The sequence below is a fragment of the Artemia sp. Qi Xiang Cuo genome, chromosome 1, assembly GCF_049724085.1.
Source record: "Artemia sp. Qi Xiang Cuo chromosome 1, ASM4972408v1, whole genome shotgun sequence".
Classification (NCBI taxonomy): Eukaryota; Metazoa; Arthropoda; class Branchiopoda; order Anostraca; family Artemiidae; genus Artemia; species Artemia sp. Qi Xiang Cuo.
Window position 1 is genome coordinate 47,856,180 of NC_142794.1, and position 26,155 is coordinate 47,882,334.

Consider the following 26,155-nt stretch of genomic DNA (forward strand, 5'->3'; position numbering starts at 1 on the left):
ACTAAATAACCTGCAAAATATGAGTGAAAGGCAGGATACATAGAACCTGTCAGGGATAGTGTCATTAAAATGTATTAAAATATGTGGGGACTTTCTCGGCAGGAGACCAAAACAGAAGCCTTGATGATGGTGCTACGGATGCGGACCGATAATTTGTGTGACAGCTAAGTACTGCGATAATTTTGTAGTGGTAACAGTAAAAGTAGTGCATTGCTTCTTAGAATTTAGTCGTCAAATCAGAATTGAATCATCAGGTCTATCTCTTGTGTTTTAATCGATAAAAAGGTTAAAACCTCTTTAAATAGAAATTTAGACCATCAGCTGAGGTTATTGACACATACTTTCCTATTCGGTTAGAAACTTTTTGGCAAAAGACCTAGAAGAACTTAATTAAGGTCAGGTCAGTAACGATTCTTTTAAATAAGTCTAAAGGGTTGCCAATTTCAAATGTGACTCATGTGACTCATAAGAACATGAAAGCAAAAATTATTTTAAAAACATACTATCTTCTTTGGAATACTTTAGCTGTTTCAAACTTTTCATTTTAAGCCTTATAACACAAATGTCTAATTAAATTCTAGGCTAGCAGAACTCAATGATAAAATCTAAGAAACATTTTTTTTACGAGATATTTCAGAATAAATTTTTTAGCTTTAGCTAAGCAAGTGAATTTACTTTCTCTCTCAAATATTGAGACACACGGGGACCCTCTTTCATTAGCCACTAGGTATACAATTTGCGAAGGTGGCACGCAACATAAACATTTTCGGAACAATAAAACATGTGCCTGATATGGATGCATAGTCATATTCAAGATGTTAGAAATAAAGTCTGATCAACAGTATGATTTCGAAATTCAGCACACCTTATTGCGTCTTTAAAAATACAAAAAAGCGCGACCTCGACAAAAAATATGGGTTCTAGGAAGGTAATATATTCATTTATTTCGAAGCCCTTTATTCAAAAATATATTTTATACCAAATTCGTTTGTCTAGGGTTGCTTTCTCGTTCAGAAAAGCGAGAGCCTCAATTCTTTATATTTAAGGACATTATTTCATTAAGGAGGAGTGACATTATTCATTTGTTTTGCTTCTATTTTTGACACATTGGCGTACTCCACAATATCCAAGAAAAGAACGATAAAGCGTTTTTATTTAGACGTTAACGAGTGCTTTTTCGGGTATAACTTTCCCAATTTTTCTTTTAAATCCGAGTAGACAACTTAGTTTCTAATCATGATAATCTTGTCGATGTAGTTGGACGGGCCACTGAGAAAAAAAGTTCTATGATGCAAAAATCCAGCGACATTAAACAATCTATATTTAGAGCATAAATAAAAATTCTGACCAATAAAGGTCATAACGAGCATAATAATTGCAAAATAGAAAATATCTTTATACAAAATACAATTCAGTTTAAAAAAAAAATATGGAGTGGTAATGAAATTAATGAATTTCCTAGCTTGCAACTTATTCCGTAATAGTAATAATAAAAGGCTTACTGATAGGAAGAGTTTCCGATTCAACTAAAACGTTAATTTCAGTTTGTTGTATGTTATCACAGAAACATGTTGAATTGCCCGAGCACCAAAGGCTAGGCTTTTCAGGTGTTTGTAAAGGTGTGACGAAACTCCACGTTTCGCTCGTCTGTGTCGACAAAAGAGGGATACGTGCTGAAAAAAAAAAAGTTTTATAATCTTGTATAAAATGTGCCAGGGACAGATCAGCTTATTCAACACAAAGCAGACTCTTACGAGGGATCGGAATTGTTTTTCTTCGGGGGAGGGCTGACAAAAGTGTTTCATACCCTAATATCCAAATAATCATATGTTAAACATAATTCTTCTGACGGGGATACCTCCGAAAAATCTTCATTGCTGGGAAGTGCCTTTCCTTGTCCCTCCAGTTAGGGAATGATGTATACTCACTGAACGCTCTGTTAGCTTCCCGTGACAAGGAAGACACTTAAGCACTACAGGGAAATCGCTAAAAGCTCTCCCAATTCTTAGCCATGTTCCCAAGATTTACCGACCTTCAGCCTCTCAACCTGCATTATTCTATGATCCAAATGCCGAATAAAAGCACTAGACCCATAATATTTTTTGAAGCTTTGTATTTTGGCTACGTTAAATATGTTCCTTTATATTTGTGCTAATTATTATTTAGTTATTGCAAATATTTCCTTTTCTCTTGCAAAAAAAAACAACAAAAAACTGCGCCAATTATTCACTCAAAGTAAAAAACGATCTTGCCAGAGTGAATAAAGCTGTTTTGCTATAAGAGACACTTCTGTCCTATTTGGCAAAAGTAACAATATATAAATGCCAAGAAAAGGTTTAGGAGCGTTGCATGATTTAATGCCATTTCATCAAGTTAGTGTTCTTTTTTTTATAATTTCTCCAAGAGCTTGAAATAAATTTGGCTGGTGACTCGGTACTTTTAAGACTTAAACTTTGAGTATTGTGTCTATACTTTGACGTAAGCAAAGAAATAGAAATGTGTAAGGTAATTGGACATACGCAGCTAGACTCGATATAAACTACTACGCCACATATTACAAAACAATAGTTACAATCTGAAGATACCGGAAGTCATTGGCAGATCCAGGGCGTGGGGGAGGGGGCCCTAACGTAGTCTAAAGTAGTGTAATTTACTTAATTAACGCAATTTTGCATTAATTAAACTTGCTCCTAACGCAAGTTTATCAGATCAACCTATTTTGCGCCCCCCTCCCCCTAAAAAAAAGTCCTGGATCCGCCCTTGCCGGTAGTAATACATAACTGGGAAGGGTTTTGGGAGGCAAATTAAGTGGATTCGACACCTTAAAATCGTTTTACAAGTCTCGGCGTCAGCTGACCGTCTCAGAGACAAAGGACGGTCTCAGAGACAAGGAATTGCAAATGTCCTTGAGAATTTGTGGTTTAACTATAAAATTTGATTGAAAGGCAATGAAATTTTACGTCACCTATGTCGGCAAGGTTATCCATCAAAGTGGTAGCACTACAGGGAACTCTCAAAGCTGTCAAATTGCTTAAATTATATTTCCTTTGAGCTGATTTTTAGCGTTTTCCTAGCTGGTATACTAGAAATTTTTTGGTACTACCCTTTAATGAACTTTAGAAAGAACATTCTGCTCCGTTTAATAAAAAAATTAAAAAATTTCAAACTTTCTAATGATGTAATTCCCATTAAAACTGAATATATCTATCTCTGGCGCAAAAAAAGAATGTGTTAGATAGTCTTTCTAGGATTTGCGGGAAAGTAGGTGTCGAATTTTCGGTTTCTGTCATTTATTCGGACCTCTTAACCAAGGTCTACAAGTTATGTCATGATCGCCCAATCAATTCTAAACAGTTTGGCCATACAAACTAAAAAAAGTTTACAATGGACGAGACGGGGTGATCCTTTAAGGTATCGAATCCCCTTAAAAGATGCACAAACATTTACTTTTTAGGCGGATAATAATTGTATCATCCTTAGTTTCTTTATAGGACCCTTTCCTAATTATTTTGATTGATTGAAAAATTCTACGAAAAATTCTGATTTACTTAAGTTAACGGTAGCCATATGTCGGTGTTGGTAAAATCTCATTGCAGATACGGTATAAATGAACTGGAATCCTTCAAAATTGTGTTTATGTTAATTTTGGAGTTTTTTGTGTTTATGTTAATTGTGTTTATTGGAGGTAAAACTAAGATCTTTAAACCGACTATTTTAATGTCAATTTTTGTTGAATTTTTCATTATATATTTTTGTTTTGTTATTTTTGCACAAGAGCATTGATACACTAGAATAGAGAATTGGAGCCCCACCAGTACTTTTAAAGGATGAGATGGACACTACAACCTGACGCCAAGAACAATAATAAGGTTTCCTAGCCCACTTACAGAATTACCACACAGTTCCAGAATGTTCATAGGTAGTGGCTCAACTTGGTTCTTTGGCTTGAAAGAAAAAAAAACAAAGTAGAACATAAATCGCAAATAAATATTTATTATTCGTTGATAAAGATTAGCAAGCCATGTCCAATCAAAGCACGAGGATTGGCAAAAATAAAACTATTTGAATTCCATTATATCGTATTGAATTCCTAATAGTGTAAACATTTTTTATTCAAGAACGTGTTCATTCATTAGGAAGACTAAATCTTAAAATTATTTGAAACTCAGCAATTCATTTGGTACTTTGATAATTTAGTGAAATTCCTGCAAAAGTGTATTTTAAGCTTATTTAGCAGCTACTAGTAAGAGCTTAAGAAAACGAACACTACAAAACAATATTTTGCTATTTTCTGTTAAATACTGTTATGGAAATTTGCCGTTGCAAATTCAGAGCTTTTTTGTACCGCAAGCTCAATTTCTTGACAAGAAAAATAAAATAACAAACAACAAATGTTCAACCTTGAAAATTGATTAAAAAGATTAAAAAAACATGTAGAAAGAATATGACCCCCTGCTTTGAGCCTAAAATAGTCCACATTTCTTCCACATAGTGGTTAAAAAAACCTCAAAAACGGAAGGGTTGAGAAGTATAGGCTTGAACCAAAAAAAATTCCCTACCTAATGTGGTTACTAGGTCCACTTCTGAAAACTTTATTTACCAAGCACAATGACTTTCAAAGCTAGAAAAAGGTCCGGAATCTCTATTTGCCCCTATTTACGATGTTGCTGTTACTGATGCTTAATTTACGTTTAACTTCTAGCTTCATGGATGGCTATTACTATTGGATCAATATTGCCATGACACGGAGTTGACAAGGTATGTGACAAGGCCATGGGAGGGGGGATTGTTCAAACCCCGTACCCCCTCCCACCCCCATGGATACGGTCTTGATTCAGATACGGTCTTGGTTTCCCCAAACACATCCAATCAAAATTTTGAGATAGCCATTTTGTTCAGCGTAGTTGATTTCCAGATAGAAATTATATTTTTGAGGAGGACACTCCCCCACAACCCTCAGGACAAGGGTTTTAAGTTATGCCCTGGGGGCATATAAAGTTTTTATAGAAGGCCTTGTCATAGAAATTTCAAAAAAGGCTCTTTCGATTGGAAATCTAAGGGTTAGTTCCCTTTTTAATAGTCAAAAGTGATTAGAGTGCAACAAACCCCCCGCCCAACCCCATAATTTCCCCAAACACATCAAATCAACATTTTGAGAAAGTTGAAAGTTTGAGTAGTTGATTTCCAGATAGAAAATATGTTTTTGAGGAGGACACTCCCCCACAACCTTCAGGGCAAGGGTTTTAAGATATGACCTGGGGGAATATAAGGTTTTTATAGAAGGCGTTGTCGTAGAAACTTCAAAAAAGGCTCATTCGATTGGAAATTCAAAGGGATAGTGCCCTTTTTAATAGTCGAAAGTGATTGGAGGGCAACTAGCCCCCCCCCACGCCCATCATTCCCCCAAAGGCATACAATCAAAATTTTGAGATAGCTATTTCGTTCAGCATAGTTGATTTCCAGATAGAAAATATATTTTTGAGGAGGACAATCCCCCACAACCCTCAGGGCAAGGGTTTTAAGTTAGGCCCTGGGGGGATATAAAGTTTTTATAGAAGGCGGTGTCGTAAAAACTTCAAAAAAGGCTCATTCGATTGGAAATTCTAAGGGCTAGTGCCCTTTTTAATAGTCAAAAGTGATTTGAGGGCAACTAACCCCCCTCTCACGCCCACCTTTCCCCAAACACATTCAATCAAATTTTGAGACAGCTATTTTATTAAACGTAGTTTTAAGTGTTGGAAATTAGGTCTTTGAGGATGACAACTCCCCCACAGCCCTCAGGGCCGGGGCTGTAATTTAAGGATTCTCTGAATCCGTCCCATTATTTCTTATGGAAGGGATGCTTGTAATGACTTCGGAGAGGTCTCATTTGACTAAAAATGGAAAGCTTTCATTCACTTTTTACGATTCAAACGACAGTGGAGGGTGAAAAGCCCCCCCCCCTCCACCAGGCCCGACGGACCTCATAGAAAAACTTTGATATAGCTCTTTTGTTAAAATTGTTCAAAGTTCTGATAACAAAAAACTTCGGTGTCGAAACAGCCCACCCGGGCCCAGCGGTAGGCGTTGTAAGTTATGCCCTGGGGTATAACTTATCAAGGGGGTTTTATTACTTATGGGACGGGGTTTCGTATGGGAAGAATACATAGGAAATCTATTATAATTATTCAATTATAAGGTTAAAATTCATACACTGAGATAGATGTAAAACTGCTTTGGAACACAAAATCCTATTAAGGTCAGTTCCAAACAGTCGTGATCCCTTTGTGTCAGCAAGTGAAATGGTCTAAACCCCCTTATTGGAGCTATTTTTTCAATCCATTCATTGTTGTCAATCGCTGTCCACAAGTTTATGCAAGCTGTCTATTGTTCATATATAAGGTTTTTATCAAAGAGGTAATCGTATAGACTTTTAAAAAAGCCTAATTCGATTTAAATTGAAATTTCTAGATCCGTTTTTTAAATTCAAGAATAATCGGACAGTAAGCACCCCCCCCTCCCATTACATAAAAACTTGAAATTTTTTGCAATAAACAATGAACAAAAATTAATTAAAAAAAACTTTCCTAAAAATAAGTTCTTAACAGAAAAGAAAAGGAAATTTTTAACTTAAGATCTTGAGATACAAATAGCTGTGAAAATTCAAAATCAACACGAACAGAAATTACTATTAAAGAATACATGAAACCAAAAACGAACAGAAATTAAATAAACTATAATAGCAAAAAACACTCAAAAAGTAATAATATAAATGAATAATAGATGTTAAAGCGAGTAGTACCTAGATTGAATATGAAAATCAAGCTTAAAACGAAAACAAATATTTTGCTATTAAAGTATAAATGAAACTTAAAACGAACAGAAATTGAATAACAATCAATGCGAACAAACATACAATATATATTAATGTAAATGAATAAATAAATCTTAAAACGAGTGAAACTTAAATTGAATATGCAAATCAAGTTTGAATCGAATAAAAATAACTACAAACAAGAGTTTGGGTATCGCCTCACTGCAGAAACCTAAAACCTACTGCGTCATTGGCGTCATTGGATCTATTTATTCATTTATATTATTACTTTTTGTATGTTTTTTGCTATGATTGTTTATTTAATTTCTGTTCGTTTTGAGTTTCATTTATTCTTTGATAGTAATTTCTGTTCGTTCTAAGCTTAAATTTTAACAGGTATTTATATCTCCTGAGCTTAAGCTTAATTTGGCCTTCACTTTTCTTTGAAAAACTTATTTTTCGGAATGTTTTTTTTAATTAATTCTTAAAAAAGTCAACTGAATACTCAAAATGGTACACTCGAAAATATGATGAAAGAAAACGTCTTAATTTTGTGTTTCAAAATCTTAACCTCAAACAAGTTTACTGTTACTCCGATAGATGTAAAGGATCAAAGGATGAACAAAGAAAGAAAGAAACAAAAGATGTGACAATACATCTGGAGGTAGATTTTCCATCTGAAATCCTGTAATTGCCAGAAATTTCGTAAGTCATCCAAGAAAACATATCTTCAAAGAATAAAATTATACTATAATGAGCTCTATATTCCACATTAGCCTCTTTCTAATCTTCCACCTTTTCCGAACCTCGTGTTAGAAGGCAATTGTTAAACTTTCAAAAAACTAAGTTAGAAACATTTATTTTATAAAAAAAATCAATATAGCAAAATTATATAGTGAATGAGTTTTTGTATGTAACGTTTATAATTATATTTCAAGGGCTTAAAATACTTGGAATTTCTTCTATTGGGAGAACTTTCAATGCAGATGTACTGTTCTTTTGCCCATTAGCAGCGATTTCTAGTATTCCGGTTTTGTTACGAGCTCGACTTAAAAAAAAACAAAAACGAAAAAAAACTTTTACAGGATAAGTTAGAGAAATAACCTGGATCGGTGGAGTCAAATTTAAACTCCTTTTCCTTGGATTCTCCAACACATCTTGATGATTTCCAATATCTTAGTAACCGTTCAGATGCTTCAGAAGATCCTTTGAGGTAATCCACTAGAAAATAAAACATAATCCAATTTTAAATAGGAAAACTAGCCATACGAAACAAAATATAGCATCTTGGATAAGGTTCTGCGGTTTTTCAAGCTTTTGGTATACAATTAACCGCTAAATCTATATTTCGTCACAGCAGCAACACTGAAGGGCCGCGGTAATTCAAAAGACATTACACTAAGTTTTTCAACACACGTTTACGCTCCTTTCACCAGAAGTAAACATTCTGGATGCAGTGTTTCCACTTCTACTAATTTTTCGGGAAAACTAGCGAAATCCCAATCCCTCTCCCGACAAATTAGAAGATACCTAAAATCTGCGATGTTTTATAGATTGTTTTAAATGAAAGTGTTAACACTGGCTGGATGATAGGCTCCTTCTGCTTTCCTAGTAGCCCATTCAATTCTCATCGTTTCGTTTGTTATTCTCACGTCGCAGGGGACAACATGATTTTACGAACTTCATTATTAGTGTTTCGGTATTATTCGAATTTTCGGATGGTAATTTCCCTTATTTGAACCTTATCGTGAAATAATAATAAATAATTACCCAATTAAGATCTGTTTATTCTCTATCCCCTCTATCCTCTTAGAGTCATTTTCTGTTATAACAAAAAAAAAAACTTTTATCAATTTCTTTAACTTTCCTGACGACTGTAAATGCAACACATTGGATTTCCTACAAAAGCCAGAGGAAAATGGCCCTCCTTAAATTACATTATGCGGGCATAGAAGAATTGTTCCTGGTGGAACGCCCTCCAGTGTCGAATCATTTATGTTGACAATAGATGTTTGAAAATTCTCACTGATAAAACTAATATTTTGCCAGTGTCCTCGAAATTTAGGTCTGGATAACTATCAACTTTCACAATATCCACACCAAATTAAATAGTTCTGATAATTCCTTTTTTTAAGGTTGATTGCAAATAGACCCCGGCGCCGCGCCGGCAGATCGACCGAACGCCTTCGACAAGAGGCTCGGTCGAACGCCGCCGAAGTGTCGCCACGCCGCCACCGGCAGAGGCGGCGGCGTTCGGTCGACTTTAAATTAATTTTGCGGCAATTCTTTATTGTGTCAACCGCAAAGTCAGAGCTTTTCCTTCTCGTGTGGCTTAGTATTTCGATTTTCCTGAATAGAAATCAAGCACGGCTTGCACTATCCCCGAATTTTCGAGTAATTCCCGGAAATCTATCCTTTCACCAAAAGACGTTAAATGTGCCTCAGTTTTCAAAATAAGTTATCTGCAATATATCAGAAATGGCTTGGATGTTCGAGTTAAAATTTATAAGAGGGATAATATCAGTCGTAGCCACCATTTGATCCTATTTGCCCTGCCTCTCCATCCCCTGAGTTTTAAATATTTTTGAAACTTTGAGAAAATTTTGTGTATTTTAATAAAAATCACCTGTATTTAACCTTTCTTTTAAATTTTCTCACTCTCTTCCTCAGTGCGCTCCTCTTCCTTTCTAAAGTTGTTTCTAACTATAATATATTGTAAATTTCGGTTTAAGCATAAATGACAATATTTATAAGAAATTAGTTTCTTTGACAGTATTTGTATTTGATGCTATGGGCGGTGGTTCCCTCTTTATTAGGTTACTAATGCTGTTGCAACTAGACCCCGGCGCCGCGCCGGCGGATCGACTGAACGCCGTCGACGAGAGGCCCGGTCGAACAGCGCCGAAGTGTCGTGACGCCGCCGGCGCACCGCAGGCACGCTGCCACCGACAGAGGCGACGGCGTTCGGTCAATTTTAAATTCTTTTTGCGGCTATTCTTTATTGCGTCAACCGCAAGGTCGGAGCATTTCTTTCTTGTGTGGTTTAGTATTTCAATTTTCCTGATTAGAAATCAAGCAGGGCTTGCACTATCCCCGAGTTTTCGGGTATTTTCTCGAAAATCTATGCGTCACCCCGAAAAAAAATTTGGTTCCCCGAATCCCCGAAAATCACGCAATCACGGTGCCACCCCTAGCGATTTATCACCAGTGACTTTCCCTGCCAAATATTACTTTGCATACCATAATTCCTCACTACTCTCTGGTTCGTTAATTTTCGTCTCTTGTTACTTTGCATAAAAACAGGCAGGTGCAATATGCAATTGCATTGCAATTATTGCAATATACACAGTTCTTCATATGTTGTCCAGAAAAAGTATCGTCTTTATGAAATGAGTTTAAATCATTTCGAATCCAGTTTCCCACTTGCAATTCCTTACATCATTCATAGTCATGAATTTTATTTTCAAGTTAAATAGAATTATAGAACACAACATTTACTACAGTTGGATTTTGAAATTGATAGCAGAAAGATCGTTTCTACAGCTGAATTGTAAGTTTGCGGATTTTTCTTTTGCTGTTTTTAGATAAGATTTTCTTAATGTTTAATGCTCAATTGTTGAATGCTTGATAGATTAAATAAAATACAATCTTCTTTCTGAAAATATTTTACCCCCCCCCCACAAAAAAAACCTTCTATTGAGACAAAATTTAGCTATATACTAAGCTATGTACAAGGTTGGGGAATTAAAGATTGAAACGGAAGTTACCCCAAAAATATATTCATAAAAAAATTGTAAATTATTGCCTATAGGGGGGGATAGGGGGCTATCATTTTTAAATGATAATACCTCATTTTTATATTGAAAGCAGGGATGCCAAAAGGATATTTATTTTTTCATTTAAAGCGGAGATGGAAAAAAATGCTATCAAATTCCCTGGGAAACCACTGAAATATTTTGATAGATCCAGGGCCCCCAATTGGGACTTGTTCATTGTCTTGGGTATTTTGCGATTTCTCATAGACTACTGGCCTAATTTGGCTTATGTGTGTGCTCACTTTTAATTAGATTCTTTGGATCTTATTGAATGCCACGGCGAATCTATATGACTCAGTTTTCCAATAGTTTGAGGTATATCTGAATAATTTGGCCATTTTTGTTGTTGTCTTTGTAACCCTTTACTCATACCCTCAATGTTTTTATTTTTTTTCAAGGAACACTAATCTGTTTAACGTAATCTCGCGTGTTTGTTTGAACCATATAGTGACCTAGTTAATAATTAAATAAATTATTTTTTTAATTTAAAGCTGAGACGGTATCCTAGCAAGGTGGTATCCAGAGGGGGGGGGTAGGGAGGTATTACATTTAAATGATAATATCTCGAATTTTTTTTTAATGAAAGCAGGGATGCAAAAAAAGTTAATTAAAAAAAAAAAAAATTCAAAACAGCATCCTATCAAGGTGGTATACAGAGGGGGGGGGGGTAGGGAGCAATAATATTTAATTGATAAAACCTCGATTTTTTTTGAAAGTAGGGTTGCCAATAAGTTAATTTTTTTTATTTATCGCAGAGACGGCATCTTACCAAGAAGGTATCCAGAGGGGGGGGGCATAGGGAGCTATTATAATTAAGTGATAGTACCTTGATTTTTTTTTCATTGAAAGCAGGGATGCCAAAAAGTTATTTTTTTTAAAATTAAAGTGGAGACGGTATTCTATCAAGGTGGTATCCAGAGGGGGGGGGGGTTGGGAAATATTACATTTAAATGATAGTATGTCAAATTTATTTATTTTTTAAAGCAGGGATGCCAAAAAGTTAATTATTTCTTTAATTTAAAGCAGAGACGGTATCCTATCAAGGTGGTGTCCAGAGGGGGGGGGTAGGGAATTATTATATTCAAATAATAATATCTTGAATTTTCTTATTAAAAGTAGCCTCAGTCCACACAAAGTGGATAAGTTGATTTTTATTCATGACAATTATAGCCACATCCCGCAGTTAGAATAGACTTCCAAGTTTGACTGAAGGAATTTTTTTCCACCAGTTGACCCCTATATTTTTGTCCCTCCACACTATTTTGAAATATACCTTTTTTTTACACATACTAATATTTGGACTTTCATTAGTATACCAGCTTACCCGTCACGCGTTGCCACGATCTTAAAAGAAAGGAAATTCAATGAGAATATCCCTAAGGAAAATTTCTAAATGTTCACTGTCTTAGTTAAAAGTTTTTAACGTCATAAGGTTTTCATTTTAGTTTAATTATAATTGAGAAACGTATTCGAATCATACAAGATTACGTTGAATTGCTATGCATGCTTTTCGAAAAGCTGTTCAATTTTCTGATATCGTCCATTACATAAATTCATTTAAGTTCGACCAAGCTAATTGGTTGAGACTGGCACATTGATTGGAAATTAACTTCCATTTTCCTTCCAGTACTGAGGTGGGTCATTCACATTCGCCATTGGGAACTGATGCTTGATTGTTTTTTAAGGTGAAATTTTAAGTTATCCTATTCAAAATGATTATAAATGATTGTGGAAAAAATTCGTAAGTCAGGTTGATGTGTTTTACATATATTTCTGCTTGCAATTGTATGTTCTTTTGTGTATTGTAAATATTGTTTCATGTTTTATATACGGTATATTTCGACAGTTGGATAATGTTTTGAAATATGAATCAACACATGTAAATTAAAGAAGGAAGAAGCCAAGCAAAATTACTTCGTACAACATATTTGTCCAGTCCCTATGATAATTTAAAAATTAACAAGATTTTCGTGAGTTATACTTGATGTATTTTTTTAAAATTGTTATTAAAACCCGTTTTTAATACAAGGAAGGCTTTTTAGGAATTTAAAAGAGCAAAAAAAAACAATCAATATCAAAGTCGCCCATTTCAACTGTTTTAAAGGTGACAAATTAGATATTGGCAAAGGGCATTATGAAAAAATTAAGCCTCTAAGTTCAAACTTACGAGTTCAAACTCTAAGTTCAAACTCGTATATTCAAAGTTTTTACCCAGATAACTGAAGAATTTTGTGATACGGTATTTGAAGTTTTGTATGCAGTATGCACAATGCTTGATGAAAAAAACTACTAACTTTGATAATTATTTATGTTAAGAATATATAGTTAATAGATACTTCAACTATTATGCAAGGGTTCTGAAACGCCACAGCCATTTCGTTTCTACTAGAGTTCTACTTCTCTTGATGAATAACAAAGAAGACCAGTTTCCAGCCAGCAACTTGTGAAGTTTTGAACTCATGAATAGGCTCGAATCTGTTGTAAATTTTAGCTGTGATTTGAGAAAGACTGATGAAAACATCAATGTTTGCGGTCAACATTGATCGCGCCGGCGGCGCGCCGCCGACATCTTACAGGCGGCGCGGCGCGCTGTTTTTGGCCCCACCGCCGCCGGTCTTCCCTCATCGGCGAGGCGCCGGGGTCTAATTGCAAAGGCGAACACTAGCCATGTAGCAATGATTGCCAGAAAAGCAATAAGCACTAAAAGGGTGCTAGAAAGATCTGCCCCCTTCCAAGTGTTTCTGACGACTCCATTCCTACAATACGTTTGGAAAAGCACATGTTAAAGCGCTCAAACATCTAGATACTTGAACATAAATCAGGACATTAAGTACTATACTTATATTTTAACGTATTTGTTATACCTTATTCCGACAACGAAGCTTACCATCCAATATCTATTTTATCAAAATGCAACTATTTGATTCTAATAACAAAATGATACTTAAATTTAGGTTGGGCGAGCACAACCATAGTTCAACATACAACATTTTGTGTTTCTGCTCTGCCACCTATCCTTACAAATGCTGACAGGCTGGTTTCAGACCTGCAAATGATAAATTCTGATTTATGTGCTACATGATGGCATTTTGTTGTCTGTAACTTCATTATTTTGTGACTTCAATCTTGATATGTTGTTTAATAACGAATTTCCTTAAAAAAGATGTTTGATTCTGATTTGTGTGCTACATGATTCTGATTTTTTTGCTAAATAAATCCAATCCTGCTTTATCTGCTACATGGTGGCATTCTGTTGTATAAAACTTCAACATTTTGTAACTTCAATCTTGATATGTCGTTTAACAACGAATTTCCTTAAAAAAGATGTTTGATGTCTTATTAGAAACTTCCATTTACTCATAATTCAGGCTAATAAGAATTACAAAAACTAGCCATGTGGGATGCGTTACAATGAATAGGTGATTTTAATTTGTTCCGGGAATAATACTGAACAAGTTCCGGGAATAAACCAGGAATAATTCTGAAGAATTCACCATTCCCTAAACTTGCACTTTTATTGAGCATGTGGAACCCACAGATTATTTTTGATCTCTTAAATCCATCAGACCATCGCTAGGACACAGCTACAATGTAATAAAAAAAAAGAGATGAAAAAAACAATTGACACAGAAACATGGTCCAAGATTTCAATAAGGTCAATCACCTTTTCACTCTCAGACACAGAGTAAAAATTATGAGAAAGCTCTTTTATTCTCTCACGTTTTCTAATATAAAGAAGTCTCCGGAAATGTGGCGTAGGGACCCAAATACAACATCGACAGTTCAATGAACCATGAATTTGAAATTCCGAAGGGAATAACGATTAGAATTTTATTACGTTTTTCTTTTCATAATATGAACTGTCAAAGATATATGGACGTAAGCACTATTCGAAAGAATTATTTGGCAACAGAGAGAATTGCTAGGCTTTGCCTTAATGAAATATGACATTTGATAAATTTTATTTAAGAGTTTATTTTACCCCTTGCCGCAGAAGCACGCAGGAGTTGCCCCGGGTTTTGAGAGGGGAGTCGTTAAAACAGCAAAACAGTGAAATTTGTATTAAAAGTGTAATATTAAGAAGGAAATTGTTAAAACATGAGATTGTCCTAGGCTAAGGATTTCCCAGCTAGTTAGTTTCCCTACACTTAAATGACCCATTCTTCTCAAAGCAATGTTATAGACGAGTTAAGCTTCAGTAAAAGGAGGGGGCAAAGGGCGCATTAATCCCCTTTACAATTAGATTAGTCCTGAATACGATATTAAAAACGAATAGTACCCAGATAAAGTATTTTTTAATTAAAGTAAAAAGCGGTGTTAAAACTTAAATCAAACAAAAATTATCATGCATATTACGGAGGATGACATTGACAATTCCTCAAATCTCCACTCTTTGTGCTAAAGTTTTACTTATTTCCCTTATGCTTGAAGAATGAAGACTAACACAAGAGCATGTAAAAAAAAATAGATATTCTGTTTTGTTATCACAGTGCCACGAAAATGGAATGGCTTATTAAATCGTATTTGCCTTAAACAATAAACGTTTTGAAATCCAATCGGTAGATAAAACATTTTCAACTATGAAACAGACAATTGTGTTGCATTTTATAATACTTTCTATGAAGCAATAGTCAAACCTTATCGCAAAGAAAGGGGAGTAAACAAAGAAAGAGAGAGAGGTAGCCCTCCTCATATACATGTAAATTTATAAAAAAAAAAATTAAGCTTAAACGACATAATTTACTTTCACTCGAAAATATCTTGTTTTGATGCTTTAATTGTCATTTTAGAATGATAACATAGAGTATCTTAAACAAATATCTAAGACAACTCTTACTTCATATTTAATATTCCTGAATAACGTACAACGTGATATAATTAGGAGAATACTTTGAATGTTAAGCACTAATTATCCGCACGATCGCTAGATGGCAGTACACTTACTATACTTCCACACATGGGAGTGTAGATTTCTCCCTTTTGAACAAGGCTGTATCCAGAAGGGAAGGTTACCGGGTTTGAACCGCTCCCCCAAAATTTTGTCCAACTTGTAAAACGTAACAAAAATGCATATAAACAAATGTTTATGCGTTTTTTAAGTTATTTTTGTACCCCCCCCCCCCCCAAATAAAAATCTTGGATACACCCTTGCTTTAGAAAGACCGATATTTGTTAACTGGGATTTAATGTTAGCTCTGGGGTAAACTTACTTATGACGTCAGCTGGATTGTAGTGCACTTGAATTGGCAAACCAACTAAAGAGAAGTGTTCCACGATTTCTTTTGCTGGTCCAAAGTAAACAGACTAAAAGAAAATTCGTATGAAAAAAAGCCATGTAATTAGTTACCATAAGGATCAAAAACCCTATTCATGATCTAAGTTTTGGAACAGGTATGGAAGCGAAATTTTCCATTAAAAAAAAAAATCAAAGCAAAGTGTTGTCATGCTTGTATATAGCATTATAGCAAACAGGTAACCGGTAGTTGTGGTATGCACATTTTGACCTTGTAGAGTTCGCCCGATGAATAAAAAATATTGCAGATTTTACTTTCAATATAGAACAGAGATTTCAATACATTCAAGCGAAATCTCTGGAACCAAACTTTACATTTATTGCTTTTCCACGATTTTTGTAAAAGAAATAGTAATATTGCAATTTATAAATAATAATGATCATAAGAAGTTGCAACAAACTCGTCAATATTGTAAATTTTTGCGTACAAGGCAGCAATACCGAAACAAACTTAAGCTAAGTTCCTCCAATAATAATTATTTTTTACTTTATAAAGTTTCAAACATCGATGCCAAAAAGGGCCAGAAGAGGTTTCAAGGAGTAGTTTGTTAATATTAGCTGGAAACTGTAAACATACAATTAAAAAGCATAAATTGCATAAAATCAAAATGGTTAAACCAAATAGAAAGAGTGATAAATACCCTATACTTCTGTGTTAAAAAGTATGCTTCACTTTTACCCTTTGTTGTATTTATTTGTTGTTGCAATTTTGGATTTTGAGCCAGTGTGAAACCCAATTGTTTTTTTTTTTACATACAATTTTAATTAATCAAAAAGAATAAAAAGTTTTGTATGCCATCCCTTTTAAAATAATTCTGCTTTTTTTTGGGGGGGGGGGGGCTTTAACAAAAATTCTTATGACTGACAAAATTTCTCTTTTCGCTTTACAACATTACCCACAACCAAACCCCACCTGCTTTTTACCCATCGATTAGGACCGGTACCGCTTTTGTTATGGTACTAATCCATGCAAGGAGGATATTTAAACTTCTCCTTTTACACCCTATACCTTACCCTTTCCCTAAGGACGTCCCTGGGTATGTGTGAATGCTCAGCACCAAGCTTATTTTTAATACAATTGAAAAAACTTTCATAATTGTTTATATAAAAGATAGAACGTTGTATACTTCACCTGACCTCCGTGAAGAAGAAGAAGTGTGTCAAAAAGATGAAATATTTGAGAAGAAGGTTGATGTATTGACAATATCACTGTTTTTTGCTCATGTTTAGCATATTCCTTAAGGCAGCGGATAAGACCCAGAGCAGCATTTGAATCCAGACCCGACGTGGGCTCCTAAAAGAAATGTACTTCTAACGTTTGAAATGTCTTTAGCTAAAGTCTGTTATACTTTTCTTAGTCAATATGCAAACTGATGTATCGGTAGGCTAATTATCGATTGTTGATTTTCCGTCAGGTTCAAAATTGTTTAGTGAGTTAGCGAAGAATACAGAAAAAGATTGGCTTTATTTTAGAGTTGGAAATATACAAAGCAACCATTCTTAGCTGCAAAAATTTCCTTCGAGGTTTAGAGTTACCTTGTCTCTCAACCGTTGGTTTATTTCTAGACTGTATAACCATGGATAAAACAACAACAAAGTCCTATTCATGATGTTAATTTATTAATATTACTTTATTTGCCCGAATAATAATTATTTTTAAGGTACTTACGTGTTATCCCGACCACACTCAAGAAGTGAAGTTAGGTTAATCATAATGAAATATACACGAATACGATGAAAAAATAATAGTTTAGCAACAAAATCATGGAAGTCAGGCCGCCCAGAACGCATCACATTAAATTCCTAACCTAACCTGACATAATTTAACCATCTCTAGAATTAAATATTAACTAAAATATACCTGCACAGTAGGCCTAGTTTATCTCACTCATTATTTGCCCCTCCTCCCGCGCATGAAATTATCATTTGTGATTGAAATTCAAGCTTTTCAATAATTTTACAAAAATGTTAGCAAACTTGTAAAAATACAAAAAAGCAAAACATATATGATATATAAAACGCCCCCATACTTGTGAAAACAAAACGAAAAGCTGATTGTCAAAACTTTATTTTAGTAGAATTCGCTTGTAGTTATTGAGAAATGAACTCTATCTTCAAGAAATACATTTAAAACAATTAAATGATATTCCGTCAGCCCTACCCTTCCCCTCTCATATTTAGGATAACCCTGACTAGTATATTAAAAGCGAACTGAAATCTAACAAAAAGAAAATACTATCTACATATGAAAACAAAGAGCGCCGTCCACACATCTTACTATGCAAAGAGGTAAAGAGAGCCCCAACCCCGAATAGAAACAAAAAACTGGTCCCTCATTTAAAGTTTAACCTTTTTTAGCTTAGCTCCAAGAGTGAAAGCTCTAACACCAGACCATTGTGATCAAAAACTGAACCCTTTGCCGCAAAACGTCGAAATTAATAGGGCCTATTTAGCTTTTTTGTTTTAAATTTTAAAAAAAAATCAAGTTTAGGTGTTTCAAAACGCGATCAATCAAGGAAACACATGCACAGCACCAACTGGCTATATTTATCACATTCTAAATGCAGAAGCGATATCACGCGTCAACTTTAGCGTAAAGAGGGAATAGTCTTACTTGTGCATAGGATATTTTCGGCCAATTTAATTCTAGTATCGTTCTTATGTTTTATTTGAAAAAAAACTGGGTACTTGTCTGTTAAACGAAACACACCTAAGAAGTGAAGGTAGGTTAATCCTAATGAAATTTACCAAAACATAACGATAATATAGCACAAAAAAACTATTTTACAAAAAAACTTTATTTTACAAAAAATTTAAAAAAGCATCAAAAATTGGTTTATATTCATTTTTTACGTTTTTACGAGTCGGAAAAACATTTCGGGGGGGGGGGAGGGGGTGAAACTCCCTAACCCACCCCCCGGATACGGTTTTGTATGTAGGATAACCTTGTATGTAGAACAAGAGATCCCAGTCCCCTAACCTTGCTCATTTCGCCGAAGGCTCGTTTTTGAAAACAATCTGCTTATGCAATAAGTTTTTACCATTATAGATATCATTTCCCCGAATGAGCTTGAAACGACAATTCTTCCTCGCTCGACAGCTTTTTTTAATGCGTTTTTAAAATTTCCAGTTACAACAGGCTAGATTCTATCCTTTGCTAGGTTGCATCTGATGCTGTAACCATGATGCGGCGAGAACGGATGGGCTCACTTATACGTATTTGCTTCACAAAATGAAAAAGGGTCTCCTTAAATATTTAAATCGGGAGGAAGAATGTTTAAAACGCACGAAAATATCACTTGATGAGCCTTCGGGTACCCCTCAAACCGCTCAGTACTAAGAACCAGGGTCGCCAACTGCTGACGCCAAAAAAGAGTGCAAATCAGAGCCAAAAAAGAGTGCAAAAAAAGAGTTGTTAAAAAAGATTGAAAGTAAAAAAAAATGGCGCGCGCGCGGCTGCCACCGCGCGCGAAGCCCCTTTTACTGTTCTGACCACTCTTATGCCATTTACAAATAATTATCAGTCATCATTCGATCAATAAACATATTACCTTTAAATTTTTCAAATGTATTTAAAAAAAAAGTTAGGAGGACTCCTTACTTAAATCAACCTCTAAATAATGGGTTAGATAATGATTACCATTCTTTTTTAACTTAAAAGGTAATCCTCTGCTGTAAATTTGCAGGTGTTTATTTTGATTGCTTGGATCTTTATCTGAACTATAGTTGACTGCATCAAATGTTTAGTTTTTATTTTACAAGTAACTAGTTGTGAACTATAGCTGCCTTCACTGTAGTGAAGTCAAGCACCGTTTTTTTTTCGCTTAATACTTTTTCTATCATCAATTCATTAAAGAGTGTAAAGAGCAAATAATGGGCAAAAAGAGTGAAATCCAGTCCGTGGTGTGAAAGAGTGCAATGAAAAAAAAGAGTGCATTTCACACGAAGCGTGTGCAAGTTGGCAACCCTGCTATGAAAGGTTTAAAACTGGCAAAGTGTCAGTAGCTTCAAAGTTCTAGGAATTACCACAACTGCTTGTATGACGTAATTAAGCCATACGTGGTTGAAGTATAGACTGGTTGGTAGGTTTATCTTATCCTTTTAACTATGCACGAAGCTAATTGATACTTGTACTACCATGAAGGTCAACCATAACCTTAAGGTTTGCTAAATGTTTGCCAACTGTTAGGAAGCCATATATGTGTACTATTACTTACCAAGCTAGTCAGGAAAAACTGAGATCACTGAACTACTATTTATCTTCTTTGGAATGAAAAGGCGGGATGAAATGTATTAGAGGCGTGGTCACAGGGGAAGAGGGGGTTCATACAAAAGGCCATACACCCATGGGCATAGAGAGGGGGGCAGCGGCCCCCCCCCTAGACCTTCAAATTTACATTATATATGGCTGAAAAAACAGATGGTTGGAAAAGCAGTTGATAAAAGGCCCTCCATCACACTATCAACTGCCCCCCCCCTAGACAATATGCTGCCTACGCCCATGCATACACCTTCGATATTCTTCCCGCATCCTGCGTCTCGAAGATAAATACGATGCAAGAAACATTTTCTTTGCGAGAAAAACGTAAAGGATTTGTAAAAGAACAGATTTAGGACGGGGTGTGAAAATCAAAGTGACATTTTAATTATAATTTTTGGAAAAGAACCCAGTTTCTATTGTACAAAGTTTCTTGATGTGTGTTACAGTTGTCAATATACATTATGATCAATGAACTTTTTATTCCCTTCCTTCTGAAATGGCAGATAACAACGAATTTACCCCCTAGTATGCTAAGTAAAAGGGGTTAAACGTTAAGTCATATCAGCACCTATGATTGATCGATTGATTTTCCCTGTATTTGGCGGTTGGGAATGCAAATATTAATACGTAATTAACTATCATTAATAATGATTGGGCCCTGGAAGACACCTGACCTGATAACTCATAAATAAAATAATTTGCTAACATAGATTTCTCGATCAAAATCCATATTTGTTTTCCAAATTGGTCGGCAGCTAAACAGAATGTATAGCATAATACATTTAAATTATGAATTTTTTTTTGAAAAATCTAATACGTCCCTTGTAATAGTTTTTGCAACGACCATCTCCTAACCTTTATTTTTGTATCAAGACCAATGCTTACAATTATGAGAAGATTTTTTTTTTCTCTTCTTTTTAATGCGTGTAGTAATCAAAAATAAGCCCATTATGTATATAATAGGAAGGATCAATGGGAAGGGGCGCCAGAGTACATTTCATCTCTGGATTTCTACAGGGGGGCGAGGGGGCACGCGCCCCCTATCGTAATCTGAAGTAGTGTAATTTACTTAATTAACGCAATTTTGCGTTAATTAAACTTGCTCCTAACGAAATTTTATCGGATCAACCTATTTTGCCCCCCCCCCTCTAAACAAATCCTGGATCCGCCCCTGATGCAGGACCAGATAGAGTAATCGATTGAAAATACTGGCCCGGAGGTTGTGAACACGGCTATTTACACTAAAGTTTGATTTTTTATCTCATTTCAATTGCCCTTGTGCTTAAACAGTCGTCCTTAAACCATTAAGGACAAAAAGTCGATCTTTAGCGCAAAGAGCGTCGGTTGAGGGGGGAGGGAGCAGCAATGGTGTCAACTAACGAAATGAAAAGAGGGGGTAAAAGATACTTTAGAAAATTTAGGAGGGAGCAATTTGGGTATTTGTTGATTTTTGTTTTTCAATGAAAAACCAAAATAGGTCTTATCAAAATCTAGGGAGAGGAACAAAACAGTCTAGGGGGTAAGTGTACCCATGCCCCCCTCACAAAACGGAATAATTTCTTTATTACACAAAGGGGGTCTGCCCCCTTTGTGAGGGGGCAGACCCCCTCACAAAACAGAATAATTTCTATTCAGTTAAGCACTCACCGTAAAGAGTAGGCACTCACGCTTTTTCCTTTCGTTAGAAAAAGAAAATTTTTAAGGTTTTTTTTTTTGTTAATTCCTGATTATTTTCAGATCATGCCAAAGCCTATCCAAGACATGACCCACGGCTACTTGCATTGAAATTTTCTAGTAATTGAAAAGAAAATTGTAAAGTGAAGTCATTTTTAGCAAAGTAAATTTTCTTGTGTAACTGTAGTAAGATCTGTCATACCTATTTTATCATGGTTGCAGCGGCAGCTGCAACCTAGTAAAGAGCGAACAACAGCCCATAGCAAACAAATCTTAAAAACCGCGTTTTGAAACAAACTGCCTTGTGAAAAAAATTGGAATGTGACACTGATTCAGGAATAGTAACTGTTATTTTGTTTTTTTGGTATTTTGTCTTAAAAGTAAAAGTTTATTGCGAAAAGAAATTTATGATGATTTCGAAAAAAGCCTGAAACCCCTCGAAAGTTACGTGAGATCAAAATGAAAAGTGTACCAATGGAATCAGCATGGTCGAAAACCTTCTATAGGGAAATTACAGTCCCCTCCTTGAAAAACAAGGAAAATTACTTTTTTGCATCGTCTCCCTATCTTTTTCTTATCTTTTTTTTTCCCAGGCCTAGCGGGTTACCAGAACATCATAGAGCGATGGCTAATGGCTCATTCAGAAGCTATTTCTAATATCTACGTGTTTTTTATGAATTTCGCCATCTACAAGTGCCATATGGCACGAAAATGGCACTTTTTGTGCCATTTCTCAAGGGATGGCACTAGCAGGCTACCAGAACATCGTAGACAGATTGTTTATAGCTCATATAAAAGATATTGCTCATACCTACGTTCTTCTTATAAATTCCGACATCTGCAAGTTCCAAATGGCACTTTTGGTGCAGTGTCTCAAGTGGAAAAGCTGGGGCTATTCAGCTAGCAGAAAGTATAAGATTTATGTCTAATGGCTTATTTGAAGCTATTGCTCATATCTACGTGCTTTTCTTATCAATTCTACCATTCGTAATTGTGACAGCACTGAAAACAACACTTTTGGTGCCACTTCTTAAGTGGAAAAGCTCTGAAGTACAAAACAGGTACTATTGTAATAGTTATGTTCCAGAGCCCTTAACTGGAGGCTTACAAGAACCCCTACCGTACACTCTCCCTCCCAGCTCTCTTAGTAAATTTCATAAATCTTCTGCTCATCAGTATGCTACTGAAACATTAGCAGGCTACCACACCATCGTATAAATATGTTTAATGGCTCAATTAAAAGCTATTGCTTATATTTACTAGGTTTTTTTTTTTTACAGATTCTACCATCTATAAGATTTCACAGATTTCAATATTAACTAGTTTCTGAGGAGAGTTTGCAATAAACTCTTTGTCATAGTTGTAGCATTAGCTGCAACCTAGTAAAGAGCGAACCACAGCCCATAGTAACTTAAAGTTAAAAACATTAAAACGGTCTTCTTTAATCTTTTTTCCAGGCCTAGCGGGTTACTAGAACATCATAGAGAGATCCTTAAGGGCTCATTCAAAAGCTATTTCTCATACATATGTGGTTTATATAAATTCCGCCATCTGCTAGTGCCATATGGCACGAAAAAGGGAACTTTTTATGCCGTTCCTCAAGGGGTGGGGCTAGTGGCACTTTTGGTCCCATGTCTCAAGTGGAAAAGCTGGGGCTACTGGGCTACCAGAACTTTTTAGAGTGATGTTTAATGGCTCATTTGAAAACTTTTGCTCATATCTACGTGCTTTTTATCAGTTCTACCATTCTTAAGGGGAAAATCTTGGAAGCATAAAATGGTATCATTGTAATAATTATGGTTCAAAACCCTTAACTGGAGGTTTGCAAGAACACCTTCCGCATGTTCCTCCTCCAGGCCCTATTAATACTAATATATTAAATTACATTATCAGAGGCGTGGATCTTTTAGTACAGAGCTGGATTTCAAATTAGATTATCATGCGTTCGATTCCAGCTTGTTTTTTTTTTCAATCATGGTTTGTCCCTTCTTTTGATTACTTTTTAGATAATCCACTATTTTTGCAAATGGTATGCACTCATTTTTAAAGCATATCCCGGGAAGGTTGATTTTATACCTATTACTCATATCTACGTGCTTGTTATCAATTTTATCATCCATAAGTGCCATATAGCACTAAAAATGACACTTTTGGTGCCACTTCTTAAGTGGAAGAGTTTGGAAGCATAAAACGGTACCAATGCAATAATTTTGGTCTTAAGCCCTGAACTGGAGGTTTATAAGAACCTTCACATATACTCCCCCTACAGACCCTCTTAGTAAGTTTCATAAATTGCCTACTTATCTTAAAAGTAAAAGATTAAATCGAAAACAAATTAACTAAAACTAAAAACTTTTCACCTAGAATTTAGCTTGAATGATCAACAGTTTCGAATTAAACCTTCAGACTTCACTCTGCGATGAAGCCTGTGTGCTAGTTTTAAAGGCAGTAATTGAGCGAAAAGGACGCCCTTGCCCCCTTAGTTTTTACTCCTGCCTAAGTTTTGAAAAACACCTTTTTTTGGTCATTTCATTGGAAAAGGCACGTTTTTCATTTGAAAAAAATGGGGGAAAACCGAAAGTGTACTTTGTACGAATGTGCCATCAAGTCAAATTTATAAAAAACCATTAGGTATAAATATAAGCTTTTAAATGAGCCCTTAAACAGCTTTTTGTTACAGTAGCCTTCTAGTTTCTGCTAGTCAGTAGGCAATTTATAAAGCCATGTCTTCATTAGGGCTTTTTCAGGCAAAGTCGGCCAAGTAAAAGCAGCTTTTTGTTTATCGAAAAACAAACGTTCCTGAAAAACATGTATTGTTTGATGAAGTATGGAAAATGAAATTTATGTTATAGACTGAAAGTTTTCCGTAGCTGTCAAGGTTGTCTACAGTATTTTCTAGAGGTGTCTTATCTTCCCTAGATCGGTAAATTAGAAATTATACTAAATATGTTTTCAACTGGAACTAAGGAGTGACATTAAAACTTAAAACGAACATACATTACTCGTTATAAATAAAAAAGATCATGGCAGCGTTGTTTCTAATTAAATTATAATCAAAAACGAACAATTAATTGTAAAAAACAAAGTTTTTCCGAGGGAAGTAAAGAGCGAAGTTGAAACTTAAAACAGACAAAAATTATTACTTCACAGCCTATCTAATATACATCAATAAAACTAATACAGATAAAAAACTAATTATGTTTCTCTATGTTTCTAGGATAATAGAAAACTAGCGCTTTTCTGAAAACACAAAATGATATAGGAACTTTGGTACAATAAAAGCAAACCAATTAAAGACACTTTTTACAGAATAAAAATATTATCAATCCCTTTTAAGATAAAGCAACAATCAATTTAGGATTGTTGTTTTATTTTAATTTTTTTGTTTAATATGGTGGCTCAGTTCATTGACTGGCTCTGGTTTTGGTTCTGAAAAGAACAAGCCATGATTAGTTTGTAGACAAGTTCGAAGTAAAAACATCTTGATAGTATTAGGACTACAGACTAGCTTTAGAATTTGTATCATGTATTGAAATTCACTGTTGTATAGAGAGAAATAATTGAATTTCCAAAGTTCATATTATGTCTTATTTGATCCTCGTTTCAAGTAATACTAAAACATATTTAGTACAATTTAAGATTGTATATTACTCACTGTTGGTATTATAGCTGATAATACCATCTTGATAGTATTATGACTATAGACTAGCTTTAGAATTTGCATCATAGCTTGAAATTCACTGTTCTATAGAGAGAAATAAATAGATTTCCAGAGTTCATATTATGTCTTATTTGATCCTCATTTCAAGTAATACTAAAGCATATTTAGTACAATTTAAGATTGTATATTGCTCACTGTCGGTATTATAGCTGGCCAGACCAAAGTACAACCTGATAAATCAATCCGATATTTCTGTATGCTGTTCAGTTACTTTGCGGTTATTAAAAAAATATTTAATTTTACACTGAGGTTTTTAAGATGATTTTAATTGTATACTGAAAGTTATTGATGTCATAACTGGTGTAAGACTATGGAAAGCTTTACAGATTAGTTTATTGTTGTCAGGCTACATACTCACTTTTGACTCCAAAACCAATATTCCTGTTTCTTATACTTGACTTTTGTGTTTTCAGTAAAGCAATAATTTTCTATAATCCCAGAAACATAGGGAACATAATTAGTTTGTTTCCTCCAGGCCCCCTTAATAAGCTACGCAATTAAACTCCTACAAACACTAATATATTAAATTACATTATTTGAGGCGTGGATCTGTTAGTACAGCGCTGGACTTCAAATTAGATTATCATGCGTTCGATTT

General features: G+C 34.9%; 1 protein-coding gene across 1 annotated transcript in view; it reads right to left on the reverse strand.

Moving 5' to 3' along the window:
* The window catches only part of E23 (ABC transporter G family member E23), a 110,135-nt gene that overhangs the window by 24,505 nt on the left and 59,475 nt on the right, over nucleotides 1-26,155 (reverse strand). Inside the window, exons 6-9 of the mRNA XM_089107997.1 lie at nucleotides 17,034-17,195; nucleotides 15,819-15,912; nucleotides 7,898-8,014; nucleotides 1,503-1,673 (exon numbers count right to left, since the gene is read on the reverse strand). Coding sequence (XP_088964123.1) covers nucleotides 1,503-1,673; nucleotides 7,898-8,014; nucleotides 15,819-15,912; nucleotides 17,034-17,195 — 544 coding nt within the window. The remainder of the gene's footprint in view (nucleotides 1-1,502; nucleotides 1,674-7,897; nucleotides 8,015-15,818; nucleotides 15,913-17,033; nucleotides 17,196-26,155) is intronic.